Source organism: Caretta caretta, chromosome 11, assembly GCF_965140235.1.
Source record: "Caretta caretta isolate rCarCar2 chromosome 11, rCarCar1.hap1, whole genome shotgun sequence".
Taxonomy (NCBI): Eukaryota; Metazoa; Chordata; order Testudines; family Cheloniidae; genus Caretta; species Caretta caretta.
This window is the reverse complement of record NC_134216.1, coordinates 480,815-493,788: the sequence shown is the minus strand read 5'-3', so window position 1 is coordinate 493,788 and position 12,974 is coordinate 480,815. Positions and strand designations below refer to the sequence as shown.

Here is a 12,974-nt window from a genome sequence, read left to right as displayed (position 1 = left end):
AAATGGCCCAACTTGATTATCATGCACATTGTGTAGAGAGTTGTCACTTTGGATGGGCTATCACCAGCAGGAGAGTGAATTTGTGGGGGGGGGGGGTGGAGGGTGAGAAAACCTGGATTTGTGCTGGAAATGGCCCAACTTGATGATCACTTTAGATAAGCTATTACCAGCAGGACAGTGGGGTGGGAGGAGGTATTGTTTCATATTCTCTGTGTGTATATAAAGTCTGCTGCATTTTCCACTTTATGCATCCGATGAAGTGAGCTGTAGCTCACGAAAGCTCATGCTCAAATAAATTGGTTAGTCGCTAAGGTGCCACAAGTACTCCTTTTCTTCTTGAGAAAATAGTGGCAAATCCAACTGCCCAGACATGGACCCCTAGCAACCAATGACTGTGATGAAGCAGGACTGTTCTTAATGTTTCCTCTGAATAGTGTGGGGGTGCCTCAGTTTCCCCTAGTCAGTTCTTAAGTATCTAGGTGGTGGGATAAGGGTGTATGATCATTGCAGAACCCTAGAGGGCAGGTGTGTGCAGGGGTCTGGACACAGACAATGGCCGACACCCTGTTTCCTGGCCACCGATGGCCTAGCCCTTCCCCCCTGCAAGGTGAGAGCTAAAGGGTTGGAGAACAAAGGAATCAGGTGACCACCTGGCCTGGGAAAGGGACAAAGCCCAGAGGAGGAGGGGCGGGAGAGAGTTTCAGTTTGGGGCTGGCTGGGGATGAGGAGTGAAATGCAGACAGGGTTGTCTGGCTCACTGGCCCCAAAATGGACCCAGCTGAGCGGTCCGGTTCTCTGCACCTACAAGCTCTGTGTTAGACCATGTTCCTGTCGGCTAATAAACCTTCTGTTTTCCTGGCTGGCTGAGAGTCCCGTCTGACTGCGGAGTTGGGGGGCAGGACCCTCTGGCCCCCCCAGGACCCCGCCTGGACGGACTGGCTGTGGGAAGCGCAAGGAGGGGCAGAGGAGGCTGAATGCTCCGAGGTCAGACCCAGGAAGGGGGAGGCCGGGGGAGCTGTGTGTCCTGCAGACAGGCTGCTCCCCGAGAGGAGAGTTCCCCAGAGTCCTGACTGGCTTCATGGGGAGCAGATCCAGAGCATCGCCCGGGGACTCTGTGACAATTACCCAGAGAGATCTGGACTCCCCGCCTCTCCCAGCATCCCCCAGCTCGGAACAAAGGGCTGGGGGGAGGGGAGAGTTAAGTGTGGGCTGCAGGCAGCAGTCAGTGCACCTGGCCTGGGACACAGTCAGAGGGACGGGCCTTTGGACTCTGGGCTCCCCAAGGGCTCCCTGTGCAGGGTCCAGGTGACTAACCCAGCTGTCGGCCCACACTGCCTGCATGTCCCTGCAGACGCTTGGTGCTGCCCCCCAAGATGGTACAAGTCTCCCTCTGGGTCTGTCTCCGTGAGACTTGCTGCTCGGAGCTCTCGGGGGCGGGGGGGGGGGGGGGGGGGGATAGGCCCATGGGGCCAGCCCCAGGAGACGGTGAAGCCGCGTGGCTTCCCCTGGAGGAGGAGCGAGACCCCTTGTGGGCCTGGCCCACTGACGGGGCCTCCCAGAGCCTGTCCCCATGCGGACCATGGTCCCGATCCTGATCCCACCACTCCCACCACCACCTAGTCCAGACCACCAGGGCCAACCCTACAGCCCCAGAGCCCTGGCTTCTCTGCAAATTGTTCCATTGGCAAATCAGGATCCCGTTTTCGCTTCCTCCTGATCCAGCCCCCCTGGGTAGCCCCAGCCCATCAGGGAACCAGCGCGAGCGAGTCAGGCTTGCCCCTCCATAGACCCGGGCTAATGCCATTGGACAGCAGCAGCCTGCTCTGACCCCCGCTCGCCCGCTGTGGGCAAGGCCCCTGCATCTCTGCACCCCCCACAGGGCCCTACCTCTCACATGGAGCTGCACCGCACTGAGGGTCTGGCCAGCCGTGTTGGAGGCGGTGCAGATGTACAGCCCCTGGTCCCGGGCCTTGCAGTACAGCACTTTCAGGATGAAGAAGCCTTCCCTGTCCTCATAGACCAGGTGCCTCCTGTCTGGCGCAACGACCTTCCCGTCCTTCTTCCACACGATCTCGGGCTTCGGCTTGCCCGTCACGCGGCACCGGAACTTGGCGTGCTTCCCCTCGCTCACAGCAAACGCCTTGGCTTTGGGTGCGCTGGGAGGCACCTCACCATTGGACCGGGCCGGCCAGGGCGCGGAGAGCTGCCCATGGCAGTGTCTCCTGTCACCGTGCTGATCCGGCTGCTTACTGAAATGGCTCAGGGGCCAGCAGTTCCTGGGGGAGCCCAGGAAGGGGCCGTCTGGCAGCCCACGAGCCATGGGGTCAACCAGGAGTACAGCTGCTGCCAGGGCTTCCCCTGAGCGGTTCTGTGCCCGGCACACATAGACCCCTCCATCCGGGGGCCGGGCGCTAAAGATCTTCAGGAAATGCCAGTCTTCCGGCTCCCTCCCCACGGAGAAATGGCTGCTCTCAAAGAGATCCGACAGCTGGCGCCCATCCTTCTCCCACTGCAGGATAGGGCAAGGCTGCCCCGAGACCCTGCAGGTGAACACCACATCCTCCCCCCTGCAGACCTGCCAGGACTGGGGCTTGCTCAGAAAGGCGGGAGGCACATCCTCAGGGTCTCCCTCCTGCTGCAGCTCCCCCACCTCCACCTTGAGTGTGGCAGCAGCGTAGGTCTCCCCGATGGTGTTCTTGGCCTTGCAGATATACTGCCCGCTGTCCTCTGGGGTCACCTGGGAAATCGACAGGCTGTACACATTCCCCTCGGCCTCAACCTGGAAGCGGCCCAGCAGCGCGATCGGGGATTTGTCCTTCTCCCAGATGATGCTGGGGCGTGGGTCGCCCGCGATCTGGCACTTCAGGATGGCATCGGCACCACTCTGCACTGTGAAAGTGCGGGGGTAGGCAAGGAACCGGGGGGCCCCGCCAAACACATCCATCTCAGGACTCAGCTGGGGCACTGCGGGGACCCACACCAGGGGCTCAGCCAAGACAGCAGCTGGGCCCAGACACCTGGAGGGACAGACAGACAGAGCGCTCGGATTCCAACTCAGCTGCGGGAGAAGGCTATGGGGCAAGCAGAGGAATTCCACTGTATGGAGAGAGGGCCTCATGGCACTCCCTCAGGGAGCCAGCCTCCCCTCAGCAAGGCCACGGCAGGGTCAGCCCAATGGAGAAGCAGCCCTGTGGCCTGCCTCTTTCAAAGCAGAGCCCCCTGGACCCCTCAGCCCAGGGCCATGTGGGGTGCAGGCCCCTGGCCAAGCAAAGCAGCTGCCCAGACCTTTGGGAGTTGGAAGTTCAGAAGAATCTTGTGCCGAGTCCTTCGGCCAAAAGACAGCGGTCGCCCGCAGACAGGTGGGCCCTGGACATGTTTAGTCCCCAGCCCCCTGGATTCCACCCCAGTGCATCAGGTTTCCCTGCAGGCCGCCAGCTCGAGCCTATTGTTAGACAGTTATTTCGGTCTCGCTGGGCCCTCACCCCCGGGAGACTCCACTCACTTCCTGGATCCCCTGATGGCGCGAACACAACCGGTCCACACTGCCGGGGCTCTTATCAGCCAGTGCCGGCCTCGGGCACCAAGCCAGGTAGCCCTGTGGTGGCTCGGACAGGCCTGGCCCAGGCGGTGGCAGGGACGCCCCAGGAGCCTGTGCAATGACACATCCATCGTCTCTCCCCCTCTCCCAAAGGCCCCCTAGGTCTCCTGTGCCCTGCAGGTCCTAAACCTGGCACCCAGAGCCTGCCTCTACCCTCCTGGGCCTCACAGGGCTCTGCTGCCCCAAGACTGCGTCACTGCTGAAAGCCAGCTCAGCCGGAAACCGACATGCAGGCAAATCCGCTGATGCCAGGCTGGCTCAAGGAGTGGGGAGTGGGACACAGGACCCCCTCTCGGGGACAACCGCTCTGATCTGGCCCCCAGGCAGGGTACTGGCTGGCTTTGGGGGTGGGGAATGGTGCCCTGAGCCTGTCCCCTCGAGGGCACCAGTCCCAGTCCGGCCGGTTGGCAGCGACCAATGTTTTTCCTCGGGCTCCCGTTTGGTGGCCTCCTTCCCGCATGTGACTTGATTCAGGGGTGGGATGCAGCAGGGGGAGGAGGGGGAGCCCATCCAAGGTCCTGTGGCACAGGTGTCCAGATCCCAGCACTATGGCACGAGCCAGCCCCCTTCACTGGCAGTCTCGGCCCTTGGGGAGCCCAGAGCCAACCTGCCCCGACTCGTCTGCCCTGGGTCCCCGGCAAAGCCAGGCTGGAGCCCCCGTCACCAGCCCAGCGCTGAAATGAAACAAATACCACCAGGCCCCGGCCTTCCCTCCCCCACAGGAGACAGCGGGACAGAGAAGCCCTCCTGGGCCTGTGGGGCAGAGAGGCAGGAGGGGCAGAGACCCCCCTTCCTGGGCCTGTGGGGCAGAGGGGAGCAGAGAAGCTCCCTTCTTGGGTGGGGCAGAGCAGGTAACGGGCAAAGGCACCTCCATGCTGGGTGTGGGGCAGAGGGGCTGAGGGGCAGAGGCAGCTCCCTGCTGGGTGTGGGGCTGAGGCAGCTCCCTGTGGTTGTGTGGGGCAGAGGGGGCAGAGGGGAGTTTTGGGGCAGAGGCAGGTCCCTGCTGGATTTGTGGGGCAGAGGAGGGAGGGGGCTGAGGCAGCTCCCTGTGGGGGTGTGCGGCAGAGGGGGTGATGGGGACAAAGGGGCAGCGATGCAATAGGGCAGGGAACCACTGGCTCCTTCCCCTCCATTCCTGCAAGATCATATGGGGTGGGGCTGCATTCCTGCAGCATCTGGCCTGGCTCACCCGAGGGGCTGATAAGGGGCTGTCACTCCGGGCAGCAGAATCCAGGCTGGCGGGAGGTGGCCATGGGCAGCCTGATCTCCCTGCCAGATGGGCCCACTCCACTTACCGGCCCACCGAGGAGGCACCTGGGGCGACACTCCCTGAAGCCGGACTGGCAGACCAGGTGCCCGATCCCCCCGTGGGCCCCGGGGACAGAGCGGCACCGGGCGGCTGAGCGGCCTGCAGGGGAGAGGGGGTCACACTGTGAGTGGGCAGCAGAATTAACCCCTCCGGTGGGAAGAACAGGCAGCTCCCCCCGGCACTGGGGCAGGCAGGGCTCCAACGGGGAGAGGGGCAGGCAGCCTCCCCCCCCCCCCCCCCGCTGGCACTGGGGCAGGCAGCCCTTCCCCCCGGCACTGGGGCAGGCAGCCCCCCCCCGCTGGCACTGGGGCAGGCAGCCCCCCCCCCCAGCACTGGGGCAGGCAGGGCTCCAACGGGGAGAGGGGCAGGCAGCCTCCCCCCCCCCCCCCCGGCACTGGGGCAGGCAGGGCTCCAATGGGGAGAGGGGCAGGCAGGCCCCCCCCTCCCACTGGCACTGGGGCAGGCAGGGCTCCGGTGTGGGGGAGGGCAGACACAGCCCCTCCTGGGCTGCAGCATGGAGGGCTCCCGCTGGGAGGAGGAGGTGCAGAGGTTCCCCCATGGCTGCCAGGCAGTAAATTGTGACTGGTGTCAGGATCACACTGGGTGAACCTGGGACCCAGCTCCAACGGGCCCCTCTGCTGCTCTCAGACTCCATAGGGCGGCCCTGCACATAGCCCCTCATGCAGGGCTAAGACCCATGGGCCCCCGTGCCCTGACCTAGACCCTCACCCCACATCCATCATGGGAACCTGGGGAGGGGCATCCCCCACGAGGCCTGCGAATTCCTCGCGGGTTCCTTGCGGCTGGCAGAGTAGGCGGCCGAGATACTTACGGTGCCAGGCACAGAACCAGGCCAGCGGGGCCGGAACCACCTTTGCCTCAGGTAGGCTCAACCCACGAGCCCGCAAGCCCTCCCTGCTCGGAGAGCCTCTTCCCCGTCCGTCCGTCCGTGCAACGCTGCTGCTCCGTCGGTCACACACGCTCCATCTGTCCGTCCAACTCTGCTCCTCGTTGTCCTGTCAATGCGCCCCACACCTGCACGCCAGCCCAGCTGTGCCCTGGCACCTCCTCCGGGCACACACGCACCTTGCTCCACTGCTTCCCTGTCCCCACGTCCGTCACCCTGCTCCCACTACCTCTGCCGGCACAGCTCCAGGGTGTCAACATGTAGGGACCAAATGTTACAAATGCCTGCAGCTGCTGTCCCCAAAAATACCCTCCGATGACACGCAGGGCTGATAACGCGGGGCTGGGCAGGGCCAGCTATCTATAGCGCCCCAGCAGGAGTGCAGCCCTCGGCCCCAGCCAGGCCCTGCCCTGCTGCTCGCCTCGGGGCACACAGCTCAGCACCGCCCAGGACAGACCCTGCTCAGGACCCTTGGGTGTCAGCACGGCCTCCGGTGACACCACGCTGCACACACTAGACAGGGTGCTCAGTGACCAGAGGCCAGCAGCTCCCTGCTAGCAAGCAGCCAGGAAGCCGGGAGTTGTTATACCAATAAAATAAAAACCAGCAGGATCTTATTAAAGGGGAAAAGGCAAAATGCCACATTTATTGTGACGACAGAAAGAATCCTAGTAAGCAGTTAGTTATAGCTATAACATTCCATTCAATTTCATATTTATTCACACATTCATTCATACACACACACACACACACACACACACAGGTTCTGCAAGGTTGTTATCATAGTTACCAGCCTTAGAGTTGCTCATGCCAAGCCACTGGCCAGGTGGCCTGGACATGAGGCGGGAGCAGGGCCTTGTCAGATGCTCATCTGACGCTCCTGGAAGTTGATTTGCAGAATCAGACCCCAAAGTTCTCACTTTCCAGAGTCCATTTTTATAGAAATCTCTTCCTATGCCAGTCTGTGGGAATGGCTTCATCGTGCTGTTGCTGAATCCATCAGCAGATGACACATTCCTGACGGCTCCATGCTGCCAGATGTTATCTTGTTCTTTGGTTCTCCCATTCTTGAGGCTGTTGGGTGGATTCCAGTCTGCCCTCCGGGGGTTCTCCGGTTATTTCCACTTGACGCCTTCTTCAGCCGATGGACACTGGATTCTTAGGCTGGCACCTCCCTGATCATTCAGTTGTTATCCACACCAAGCATCCATCCGCATACATCCTCTATCTCTATTATAATCACTATTGTTAACACAGGTTTCAGAGTAGCAGCCGTGTTAGTCTGTATTCGCAAAAAGAAAAGGAGGACTTGTGGCACCTTAGAGACTAACCAATTTATTTGAGCATGAGCTTTCGTGAGCTACAGCTCACTTCATCGGATGCATTCAGTGGGAAATACAGTGAGGAGATTTATATACACAGAGAACATGAAACAATGGGTGTTACCGTACACACTGTAAGGAGAGTGATCACTTAAGATGAGCTATTACCAGCAGGAGAGCAGGGGGGGGGGGGGGGGAGAAAACCTTTTGTAGTGATAATCAAGGTGGGCCATTTCCAGCAGTTAACAGGAACGTCCAAGGAGCAGTGGGGGGTGGGGGAATAAACATGGGGAAATAGTTTTACTTTATGTAATGACACATCCACTCCCAGTCTCTATTCAAGCCTAAGTTAATTGTATCCAGTTTGCAAATTAATTCCAATTCAGCAGTCTCTCCTTGGAGTTAACAAAGCAAGATGAATACAACAAAAGGGTGGGGAATCTCTGGCTGCTGTTTCTGTTGTTACAGAAAGAAAAGGAGTACTTGTGACACCTTAGAGACTAACAAATTTGCTATGAAACCTGTTGTTACCGAGTATTGCTTTGAGTCTCTCTCTGTGTGAGTAGTTGTTGTTACAAAGAATTGCTTTGAGACCAGACTCTGTCTTAGAATGTACTAACACAATTAGCAGCTTGCAAGTTTCACACATAGAGGGAGAGAAACAGCACCAAAAGCCAAGAGACCTCTTAATTAGTAATACCCTGGAATATAAACTATGGGGAATCAAACTTATTTGTGATTTTAATACAGAACTTCTTTAATATGATCCAACAGAATGGGGTGCAGGGGATGCCAGCCTATAGCTGGGGGCTGAATCCTGCATGAAGGTGGAAGATGGGGAGGCAGGGGACAATGGAATGCAGCTGGGGTGGGATGGAGTGCAGGGATGTGGGTGGCAGGGATGTGGGATGTGGGAGAGACCAGGCTGCAGCAGGGGGTGGGATGGGGCGCAGGAATGTGGGGCACAGGGACATGGGGTATGGGAGAGGCCAGGCTGCAGCGGGGGTGGGATGGGGTGCAGGGATGTGGGGGGCAGGGACATGGGGGGCGGGAAAGGCCAGGCTGCAGCAGGGGATGAGAGAGGGCACAGAGATGTGGGGGGCAGGGGCGCGGGAGATGCCAGATTGCAGCGGTGGTGGGATGGGGCACAGGGACATGGGGCACAGAGACTAGGGTGTGGGAGAGGCCAGGCTGCAGCAGGGGGTGGAATGGGGGTGCAGGGACATGGGGTACGGGAGAGGCCAGGCTGCAGCAGGGGGTGGGATGGGGGTGCAGGGACATGGGGTGTGGGAGAGGCCAGGCTGCAGCGGGGGTGGGATGGGGGGCAGGGACGTGGGGGGCAGGAAAGGCCAGGCTGCAGCAGGGGATGAGAGGGGGCATAGAGATGGGGGGGCAGGGGCGTGGGAGATGCCAGGTTGCAGCGGTGGTGGGATGGGGCACAGGGACATGGGGCACAGAGACTGAGGTGCAGGAGAGGCCAGGCTGCAGCAGGGGGTGGGATGGGGGGCAGGGACGTGGGGCACAGAGACTGGGGTGCGGGAGAGGCCAGGCTGCAGCAGGGGGTGGGATGGGGGTGCAGGGACATGGGGTGCGGGAGAGGCCAGGCTGCAGGAAGGGGTGGGATGGGGCACAGGGACATGGGGCACAGAGACTGGGGTGCGGGAGAGGCCAGGCTGCAGCAGGGGGTGGGATGGGGGTGCAGGGACATGGGGTACGGGAGAGGCCAGGCTGCAGGAAGGGGTGGGATGGGGCACAGGGACGTGGGGCACAGAGACTGGGGTGCGGGAGAGGCCAGGCTGCAGCAGGGGGTGGGATGGGGGTGCAGGGACATGGGGTGTGGGAGAGGCCAGGCTGCAGCGGAGGTGGGATGGGGGGCAGGGACGTGGGGGGCAGGAAAGGCCAGGCTGCAGCAGGGGATGAGAGGGGGCATAGAGATGGGGGGGGCAGGGGCGTGGGAGATGCCAGGTTGCAGCGGTGGTGGGATGGGGCACAGGGACATGGGGCACAGAGACTGGAGTGCGGGAGAGGCCAGGCTGCAGCAGGGGGTGGGATGGGGCACAGGGACATGGGGCACAGAGACTGGAGTGCGGGAGAGGCCAGGCTGCAGCAGGGGGTGGGATGGGGCACAGGGACATGGGGCACAGAGACTGGGGTGTGGGAGAGGCCAGGCTGCAGCAGGGGGTGGGATGGGGGGCAGGGACGTGGGGCACAGAGACTGTGGTGCGGGAGAGGCCAGGCTGCAGCAGGGGGTGGGATGGGGCACAGGGACATGGGGCACAGAGACTGGGGTGTGGGAGAGGCCAGGCTGCAGCAGGGGGTGGGATGGGGGTGCAGGGACATGGGGTGCGGGAGAGGCCAGGCTGCAGCAGGGGGTGGGATGGGGGTGCAGGGACATGGGGTGCGGGAGAGGCCAGGCTGCAGGAAGGGGTGGGATGGGGCACAGGGACATGGGGCACAGAGACTGGAGTGCGGGAGAGGCCAGGCTGCAGCAGGGGGTGGGATGGGGGGCAGGGACGTGGGGCACAGAGACTGTGGTGCGGGAGAGGCCAGGCTGCAGCAGGGGGTGGGATGGGGCACAGGGACATGGGGCACAGAGACTGGGGTGTGGGAGAGGCCAGGCTGCAGCAGGGGGTGGGATGGGGGTGCAGGGACATGGGGTGCGGGAGAGGCCAGGCTGCAGCAGGGGGTGGGATGGGGGTGCAGGGACATGGGGTGCGGGAGAGGCCAGGCTGCAGGAAGGGGTGGGATGGGGCACAGGGACATGGGGCACAGAGACTGGGGTGCAGGAGAGGCCAGGCTGCAGCAGAGGGTGGGATGGGGGTGCAGGGACGTGGGGTACGGGAGAGGCCAGGCTGCAGGAAGGGGTGGGATGGGGCACAGGGACGTGGGGCACAGAGACTGGGGTGCGGGAGAGGCCAGGCTGCAGGAAGGGGTGGGAAGGGGGGCAGGGATGTCGGGGACAGGGACGTGCAGTGCAGGAGACACTAGAGTGCAGCAGGGGTGGGATGGGGCACAGGGATGTGGGGGCAGGAACATGGGGCATGAGAGACGCCAGGCTGCAGCAGCTGAAGGCAGAATGTGCAGGAAGGAAGCAGAGGCCTTTCCAATATCAAGTGAAGCCACGGGAACAGCACCGTGCCTCCAGTCCCGTCCCGGCCTGGCACAGCACCGCGCCCCCCAGACCCAGCCCGTCCCGGCCTGGCACAGCACCGCGCCCCCCAGACCCAGCCCAGCCTGGCACAGCACCGCGCCCCCCAGACCCAGCCCAGCCTGGCACAGCCCCACGCCCCCAGACCCAGCTCAGCCCGGCACAGCACCACACCCCCGAAACCCAGCTTGGCCCAGGCTGGCACAGCCCCACGCCCCCAGTCACGGCCTGGCCTGACTCAGCACCGTGCCCCCGGACCCAGCTTGGCCTGGACTGTCACAGCCCCACGCCCCTAGTCCCGGCACCCGGCCTGGCACAGCACTGCGCCCCCAGTCCCAGCCCGGCTTGGCTCAGCCCTGCGCCCCCCCAGAGCCAGCTCAGCCCAGCCTGGCACATCACCACACCCTCAGTCCTAGCCCGGCCTGGCTCAGCACCAAGCCCCCAGTCGCAGCACGCGGCCTGGCTCAGCCCTGCGCCGCCCCAGAGCCAGCTCAGCCCAGCCTGGCTCAGCACCGCACCCTCAGTCCCAGCCCAGCCTGGCACAGCACCGCACCCTCAGTCCCAGCACGCGGCCTGGCTCAGCACCATGCCCCCCCAGAGCCAGCTCAGCCCAGCCTGGCACAGCACCGCGGCCCCAGTCCTAGCACGCGGCCTGGCTCAGCACCATGCCCCCCCAGAGCCAGCTCAGCCCAGCCTGGCACAGCACCGCGGCCCCAGTCCCAGCACGCGGCCTGGCTCAGTACCATGCCCCCCCAGAGCCAGCTCAGCCCAGCCTGGCACAGCACCGCGGCCCCAGTCCCAGCACGCGGCCTGGCTCAGCACCATGCCCCCCCAGAGCCAGCTCAGCCCAGCCTGGCACAGCACCGCGGCCCCAGTCCCAGCACGCGGCCTGGCTCAGCACCATGCCCCCCCAGAGCCAGCTCAGCCCAGCCTGGCACAGCACCGCGGCCCCAGGCCCGCCCTAGTTTCTTGGCCTCCTCCCCAGCTCAGCAAGCCCAGCCCGGCCCAACCTCCTGTCAGGGAGGCTGGGCCTGGCCATTCCTGGCTCTCACTGAGGCAGCAGCCGAACTGGTGCCGAAGGGGCTCGGCTACAACAACCCCGCTCAGGCGCCCGCCTGGCCACGTCCCAGCTGCACACATGGGCTCCTGCTGGAATTTCCTTGGGCCAGGGGCTGGCGCTACCTCCGCAGCTGTTTCCATGCCGGGCCCCGTCGGCTCCTCAGCGCCAGACCTGGCTCCCTGGAGCCTCTCGGACAGTCCCAGCCTCCCAGGCCTAACGGGACGATGCGCTCGGCTGGGCTGGCCCCTGGCACTGCAGAGGCCACAGACCGTCCCTGAATTCATTCCCGTTTGCCCTATAGCTCAGCTCGGGAAACCTGCTAATCCTGGTCCCATCCTGGCCAGTGATGGAGACGCCCCCCCGGACCCTGGTACATTGTGCCAGCAGTAACAAACTGTGCCCGATGGCTACTGGATGTGCCTGGCTTCTGATCCAGCCACTGGCTCGGGCCATAATTTGTCAGCTGCACTGATGCGATGGCCACTCCTGCCACGCCCCAGCCAGGGTTACACCTGGGAGCAGGAAAACAAGCCCCTGGCCAGAGAACCTATTAATTATCATAGGATGTGGATAAATTGAAGAGTGTCCAGTGCTAGAGGAGCCAACTGGGGGGGGGCGCTTTTCTTGACCTGCTGCTCATAAACCGGGTAGAATTAGTGGGGGAAGCAAAAGTGGATGGGAATCTGGGAGGCAGTGACCATGAGTTGGTTGAGTTCAGGATCCTGACGCAGGGAAGAAAGGTAAGCAGCAGGATACGGACCCTGGACTTCAGGAAAGCAGACTTCGACTCCCTCAGGGAACGGATGGCCAGGATCCCCTGGGGGACTAACTTGAAGGGGAAAGGAGTCCAGGAGAGCTGGCTGTATTTCAAGGAATCCCTGTTGAGGTTACAGGGACAAACCATCCCGATGTGTCGAAAGAATAGTAAATATGGCAGGCAACCAGCTTGGCTTAATGGTGAAATCCTAGCGGATCTTAAACATAAAAAAGAAGCTTACAAGAAGTGGAAGGTTGGACATATGACCAGGGAAGAGTATAAAAATATTGCTCGGGCATGTAGGAATGATATCAGGAGGGCCAAATCGCACCTGGAGCTGCAGCTAGCAAGAGATGTCAAGTGTAACAAGAAGGGTTTCTTCAGGTATGTTGGCAACAAGAAGAAAGCCAAGGAAAGTGTGGGCCCCTTAATGAATGAGGGAGGCAACCTAGTGACAGAGGATGTGGAAAAAGCTAATGTACTCAATGCTTTTTTTGCCTCTGTTTTCACTAACAAGGTCAGCTCCCAGACTGCTGCGCTGGGCATCGCAAAATGGGGAAGAGATGGCCAGCCCTCTGTGGAGATAGAGGTGGTTAGGGACTATTTAGAAAAGCTGGACGTGCACAAGTCCATGGGGCCAGACGAGTTGCATCCGAGAGTGCTGAAGGAATTGGCGGCTGTGATTGCAGAGCCATTGGCCATTATCTTTGAAAACTCGTGGCGAACGGGGGAAGTCCCGGATGACTGGAAAAAGGCTAATGTAGTGCCAATCTTTAAAAAAGGGAAGGAGGATGATCCAGGGAACTACAGGCCAGTCAGCCTCACCTCAGTCCCTGGAAAAATCATGGAGCAGGTCCTCAAAGAATCAATCCT

At 61.9% G+C, this 12,974-nt stretch overlaps 1 protein-coding gene across 4 annotated transcripts in view; it reads right to left on the bottom strand.

The window, feature by feature from the left end:
- The window catches only part of OBSL1 (obscurin like cytoskeletal adaptor 1), a 67,794-nt gene extending 61,708 nt beyond the window's left edge, over positions 1-6,086 (bottom strand). For 2 of the 4 annotated variants that reach the window (XM_048868644.2, XM_075117663.1), the window contains exons 1-3: positions 5,740-6,086; positions 4,894-5,006; positions 1,888-3,017 (exon numbers count right to left, since the gene is read on the bottom strand). In XM_048868644.2, coding sequence (XP_048724601.2) covers positions 1,888-2,944 — 1,057 coding nt within the window. In that variant the 5' untranslated portion in view covers positions 2,945-3,017; positions 4,894-5,006; positions 5,740-6,086. Of the gene's footprint in view, positions 1-1,887; positions 3,018-4,787; positions 5,007-5,739 lie in introns of all 4 variants that reach the window. The other 2 variants (XM_075117662.1, XM_075117661.1) reach the window with 2 other exon arrangements.
- Positions 6,087-12,974: the final 6,888 nt, after the last annotated feature.